This window comes from Myotis davidii, unplaced genomic scaffold (assembly GCF_000327345.1).
Source record: "Myotis davidii unplaced genomic scaffold, ASM32734v1 scaffold217, whole genome shotgun sequence".
Lineage (NCBI taxonomy): Eukaryota > Metazoa > Chordata > Mammalia > Chiroptera > Vespertilionidae > Myotis > Myotis davidii.
The window spans coordinates 10,339,190-10,345,631 of record NW_006290034.1 but is presented as its reverse complement, the minus strand read 5'-3'; the positions used below and the strand labels follow the sequence as shown (position 1 = coordinate 10,345,631).

Genomic DNA, 6,442 nt, shown 5'->3' with positions numbered 1-6,442 from the left:
CATCATAAAAGAGAATTTCTTTGGGAAATCTGACAAACCACCCAGGTGATGGCACATCAGTGACCAAGAGATGGCACTTCAGGAGCAAGCCCCTGTCAAACCTCAACTTGGAACCCAAGGCTGAAACACTGTTCTCACCAACCATCAATGATGAAATAACCAGCATATTCTCAAGCTCAAGAATTTAATGGCCTGGGCCTCAGAGTTTGAGTCACCAGTAGTGATCCCTAGCACTCACTGGACCTCCTTTGTGTCTCCACCTGGCCCAGTGACATCTAGCCATCACATCTCCTACATGGACCAAGCCTGTGACTTAAGGAGAAAGTGGATTTTTGGTATCTGTCCTTCTTGCAGAAGCAGCTGGGTAATTCCAGTGATAACTTTCTTGGGGGTATTAGGAAAACTATCAGGGAAATGAGGCTTTCAGAGTCTGCCTGTACATCTGCACAAGAAAAAGAGGAGACATCTAATAAACCAACAAGAAGAGCCCAAGGGAACAATCCCCAGCTCCTGCAGGATTTGGCACAGTCTTTGGTTCTTGACATGAGTAGTTGTCTGGAATATCTCAAGTCCTCAACACAGATTATTTACCTTCTATCAAGATCCTCTCTTTATTGCCTTAGACATACCCGACTCTTACTTTCCCCTTGAGTTTCTGCATGAGCTCTACTTACCATTTTACTTTAACAGCTTCTTCTGAGTCCTCCTAGCCAATGCTTGTAACTTTACTTATGTACCCCACAGCCCCTTTGCACTGGTCCCTCTGCCTTTCACTTCCTGATTTCACTGAGGACTCTGGGTGAGCGAGAGGGATCTTCAGGATGACCAAAATGTTCACCCTAAGACATATTGGGATGTCAACAGGTTATTACTACTGTGGGAAGGAGTGACTTTAGAATAAATGAACAAGAGACACATAAGACAAGAGCCAGGTTCTGAGAAGTCCTTCATTCTAATTCTCAGTTGTAGGCAAACTGGTTAGTAAAGTCATTTCTTCCTTAATCTTCTTTCCTATAGTCTGCATGGAGACAATGACCAGAGCACATTTTGAGAAGGTCAGTTCAACCCTGAAGTAAACTTTTACACTGGGGCATTTGTATTTTTCTTGCAACATCTTCCCTATTACTTGGCATAGGAGATAAGAAATTATGGGTTAAAAAATCTTTGGATTGGGGCTTGACTCATGATTGACAAAGTACATGCCTATTGGATGAAGGATATCTTGCGTAAGCACCATTTTGCTTTCCATCGCCTTTTCTTGAAACTCTGATCTTCAGTTTGGGGTGAGAGGTGTGTGAAATCATTGTCAATTTACTTCACCTTTTCTGGAGCTTGGGGGTGGGACTCTTCTGCCACAAATTAAATAAAGCTTGTTTTGCCATAACTGTTTTGTGTCCAGGTTCTCAAAAATCTGTTTGCTTGTATCCAGGGAAATAGTCCGTTGAGATTAGGTTCTGAGCTTCTTCTAGTTGTGTCCTTAGAAGGTTGGCTTTGTTCTCGACACAAAGCTCCCTTCCTACCTCAGGCATCCACACAAGTCCCCTAACAAACACACCCAACTTTGTGTTTCTTCCAAGGCAAGAACCACCTTTTGGCTACAGCAAGTAGCTTTATCCAGTATGAACTCACCCACCTCAGGAAGTCTCAGGTCCAGCCATGGTGGTAATTTCCAGTCTCAATCAAATGTAAAATCTATAATAAATACCTAGGAAAGTCCTAGGAAAGAAACTAGCATAATCAATTATTATCTTTCTTCTTTGAACTGTTGCAATGGAAAAAAGTTAATCAAGAATCAAGATTAAAATCAAAGGAGAGAAAAATGAGTAGACTTAGTGTGATGAATTTGAGAAAAGAACAGTTTTAATGCCCCTAATGCTATCAGAGAACTGATTTACATTATGAGAGATGCAAAGCAATAAGGTAAAAGCAACACAACTCTCTTCAAACAAGAGATCAGAGCTGCATGTAGACCTGCGTGGGTTAATGGAAATCCAGCACACACAAAAGTTGAGTTATACCCTGATGTAATAGAACAGATGAATTAGAAAATGGGGGAGGGGGGTGAGAGAAAAAAGCTATGAGATACAACTAACAATAGACTTAAAAGATTTATACCATCACCACACATACTTGGAGTTTTATTGGGGGAGGGAGGAATAATAACTTTCATGCATTTGTATTTAAAATTTAAAGACAAATTAGCCAAAGTAAGCTCCCTTTAACCTGAAAATATGAAACCCAGATCATCCTGGGAACAAATCAGATCTCTCTTTTCTCATAGTGGGAAATTAGACCAGATGGACTTTATGGTCCCTTTTAGTGTTAATATTCCATGGGTCTTAATTTTGTATTTAAATAAAATGGGTATATTTAAATCAATAGAAAAATATATACATCCAGAAGGTACATTTAAAAATAGGTGGCTATCATTAAAGTCAGACATTATTTTTAAGCAGAAGGAACCTTTAAGGTTTAGAAAAGAACAAATGTTGCCCTAGCTTGTTTGGCTCGGTGGGTAGAGCTCTGGCCTGTGGACTGAAGGGTCCCGGGTTCAATTCTGGTCAAGGGCACATGCCTGTATTATGGGCTTGATCCCCAGTAGGGGGCATGCAGGAGGCAGCCGATCAATGATTCTCATCATTGATGATTCTACCTCTCTCTCCCTCTCCCTTCCTCTCTGAAATCAATTAAAAAGAAAGAAAACAAATGTTTCACCCATATTAAAAGCTGATGCAACATTCAGTTAGTTGCAAAGAGTTTACATAAAAAGATATCACATAGTTTGAATGAGGGCTGAGGATATAAACTTTCAAACGTGGTTCTATCCAGTCCCCCTTCCTTTATTTTGTCCCAGGTGCCTTGTGGCACCTGCAGGGGTGGCCACCAGTCTCACCCAGTTTGGCAGCAGAGGCATAGAGGCAGAACTTCCCAAATCTCAGGCTCACAATCCCAGGGGGGATTGGATGCCTAGGAAATGAGCAATTGTGTTTTTGCTCATCTCATCTTTGACATGGATGTGCATCTCTTCACAATCCCAACTGCTATGCTCCTAATCACCATTGCACATGCATGTCATGAGTCAACCCCACCACATACCTGCAGCCTAACTTGCTATGCTCTGTCATGGAGTCAAAAGCAAGGGTCAATGACTTTGTGTCGAGCTGAGCAGCTCTATCGATCATCGATCTATTTACACTCCTCTGGGCTCTGTTCTGTTCAACATATTTGTGACCTGAATGAAGGAATAAGCATTTAATGAATTCTGCAACATATCCCTAATCACAGCCCCACTATATGGCCACTATGTGGTTTATGGAGATGCACGTAAATATATTAATGACTTTGATCATTGGGGAATGATTTTGTACAGCCAGAATGAAGTTATAAGTGACAAGTACAATTTATAGCGACAAGTCATCTTTATAGAGATACAAGACGACAAATAACATTTCCGAGAAATAGCTATGGGGAGAGGTGGGAAATTGGGAGGTCAAAATTGAGAGGAAACAGAAGTCAAGATGACATTGAGATGTATGATTAATACTGGGCCTCCAGGCAAATTCTTGTACTAAAATAATTAGTCATAAACTAAGTTGATTATCATACTCAAATTTGTTTTCTACACTTTTAAATGCATGGGGGAAACTGGAGAGGAGCCCAAGATGAAAATTAAGGAAGTCTAAAAGTTAAAAATTCTCATTTGAGGGAAAACCATCCAATCCACTTCAGTTGAAACATTGAGGAGTAATGTCAAGAGTATCCTAAAAGAAAGGGGAGGTGGGGAGTTGGGAAGTTGTTTCCGCTTAGGTTTGCAGAGAGAGTTTCACCCGCAGCATCAGCACAAGGGTGATTAACCAACAAGTGAACTTAGCTGCTGGCAAGTGGCCTCACTGTAGCTTCTCAGTACTTTGTGGGGTGTGGTTCTCCTGCAGCCAGTGAAACTCAGCTTGTTGTGTCTTACCTGCAGCCCCATCCACATTCTGATTCTGTCACTGACTCCTGACCGCCCAGCGCCCTGAGCCCTCCCTCTGGATCATCCTCTTTGGAGTCTGAGTTACAGGCACAGTCTGAGGATTTGAGCGCTGGTGTCTCGAGCCTTGGTCTTCCCAGTCACAGACTCCAGGGTCATGGAGCTGATGAAACTTCCTGACTTGTGGGAAGATTCAGGGGACTCAGCCCCCTCAGGAGGAAAATCACAGCACGCATACTTTCCAGTCCTGTTTAAACCTCCTTTGTTCGAATTTTTATTTATTTATTATATGCTTTGGTGTTTTTGTTTTTCTCACCCACCTCTGGGATCTCCTCTTCCTGCCCATGGCAACAATTCTCCCTGTTCCCTGGGTGTACCCTCCCCCCCAAACCAGTCTCCAGGGCCCTTCTGGCGGAGGAAGGCCTTGGAGGGCGCTCACTTTAGGTCTGCCTTTTTTTGTTCCCATTCGAGGCTGCCCTTGAGATCTGATGTTCCTCTTGGATGCTCTTTAATGGCCTGACTTCTTTAAATCATGATTTTCTTTCAGCTCATCAAAGTGGCTTTGGAGAAGAGTCTGGCAGCTGTGGAAAGCCAGAACATGTCTCTCTGCCCTCCGTCCCCGACAGGAGGGGGGAGTAACAGGGGTCTTCAGGAGGAAATGCTCCACCTGAGAGCTGAGGTCCACCAGCACCTCGAGGAGAAGAGGAAAGCCGAGGGGGAACTGAAGGAGCTGAAGGCTCAAATCGAGGAAGCAGGATTCTCCTCTGTGGCCCACATCAGGTAGGACAACCCCCAGGCCGGGGAGCCTGCCAATGGAGAGGCCACCATAACCAAGGGACTTGCCTTGCTGCAGCCAAGGCATCTGCCCCTGCCATGGGGCTTCTTGGTCCCCATCCCAGACCCCATGCGTTTATGTTTCTACAAGTCCTTTAGAGAAAAGTGCATAATACTGGATAATGGTGATTTCTTTCCTTGATTCTACTTGTTAAAATATGTTTTACTGCCCTAGCTGGTTTGGCTCTGTAGGTAGAGTGTCAGCCTGAGGACAGAAGCATCCCAGGTTCAGTTCCAGTCAAGGGCACATGCCTGGGTTGCAGGCTCGATCTCCCGTAGGGGTTGTGCGGGAGGCAGCTGATCAATGATTCTCATCATTGATGTTTCTGTCTCTTCCTCCCTCTCCCTTGCTCTCTGAAATCAATAAAATATATTAATATATATGTATATATATCTACATATATATATATGTTTTACTTAAACTCTGTTATATGTAAACTTAGTTGAGCCCTGACGGTGTATGTTCCCTGCAGAAACACCATGCTGAGCCTTTGCCTTGAGAATGCAGAGCTGAAAGAGCAGATGGGAGAAGCAATGTCTGATGGATGGGAGATGGAGGAGGACAAGGAGAAGGGCGAGGCGATGGTGGAGGCGGTCGTGGCCAAAGGGGGTCTGAATGAGAAGAGCCTTCAGGCTGAGTTCAGAAAGCTCCAGAGAAAACTGAAGAATGCCCACAACATCATCAACCTCCTCAAGGAACAGCTGGTGCTGAGCAGCAGGGAAGGGGATAGTAAGCTGAGTCCAGAGCTCCTTGTGCACCTGGCCAGGGAGATCGACAGAATGAACACGGAGCCAGTGTGTTCTCCTGGGAAGCACCCAGGCCACGAAGAGGAGGACGTGACCGGAAGGCCCTGCCCTAGACCCCAGAGCCTTGACCTTGGGGCTGCCCTTGCAGTGGATGCCCACCAAGTAAGTGTGGGATTAGGTGGAATGAAAGGCCTTTGGAGAAGGGCTGGAGATGTCAGTTTCTTCCTTAAGCAGCTCTGCCTTGTGGGTCCAGAGGGACTAAGGGAAGGGCACCTTTGCACCACAGGCAGTGGTCATAATATTCCTCACCCATCAGGCGTAGGAAGGCTTTTGCAACATTATGCCATAAATATTTCTCAAGTCATTAATTTTCCAGAAATGTATCTTGAGTGCTTAATTTTCTAGTAACATACTAGGTATTGGCAGCAGGCCACACGGCCTGGTCTCTGCCCTCCAGGTACTCGGTATGGAGGGAGAGCTGGGCAGAAGCAGTTCACTGCAATAGGAGGCCGTGTAGGGGTGCACAGGGCTGTAAGGCAGCCCAGACAGGCGGTGTGTAATGACATCTTTTCCTTATCACTGCCATTTCCTCTCCCCCTTCTTACTGAATTTATTAGGGTAACGCTGGTTAACAAAATTATACTGGTTTCAGATGCACAGTTCCACAATCATCTGTACACTGCATTGTGTGACCACCAGCCCAAGTCAAGTCTCTGTCCATCACCATTTATCCCCCCCCATCCCTTCCTCCACTTCCCGTCACCGCCCGCCCCTGCCATTTTCATCACAGCTCCTCCCAGGGGTCTGTGGCTGGGTCTCAGAGGGGTTAGCAGGCTCCTTTTAAAGGGGTGGGGCTGTGCTGAGGATGAAGAAAAAATGGAGAACCCTGAG

The 6,442-nt window shown here is 45.0% G+C and overlaps 1 protein-coding gene across 20 annotated transcripts in view; it reads left to right on the top strand.

The window, feature by feature from the left end:
• The window catches only part of LOC102767867 (myomegalin), a 135,927-nt gene that overhangs the window by 101,864 nt on the left and 27,621 nt on the right, over nt 1-6,442 (top strand). For 19 of the 20 annotated variants that reach the window (XR_001513749.1, XR_001513748.1, XR_001513750.1 and 16 more), the window contains 2 exons: nt 4,518-4,750; nt 5,278-5,713. Coding sequence is in view for 17 of the 20 variants with exons in the window: in XM_015563485.1 (XP_015418971.1) it covers nt 4,518-4,750; nt 5,278-5,713 (669 nt within the window). In the remaining 3 variants the exon portion in view is untranslated. Of the gene's footprint in view, nt 1-1,017; nt 1,385-4,517; nt 4,751-5,277; nt 5,714-6,442 lie in introns of those variants that run through there. The other variant, XM_006763071.2, reaches the window with a different exon arrangement.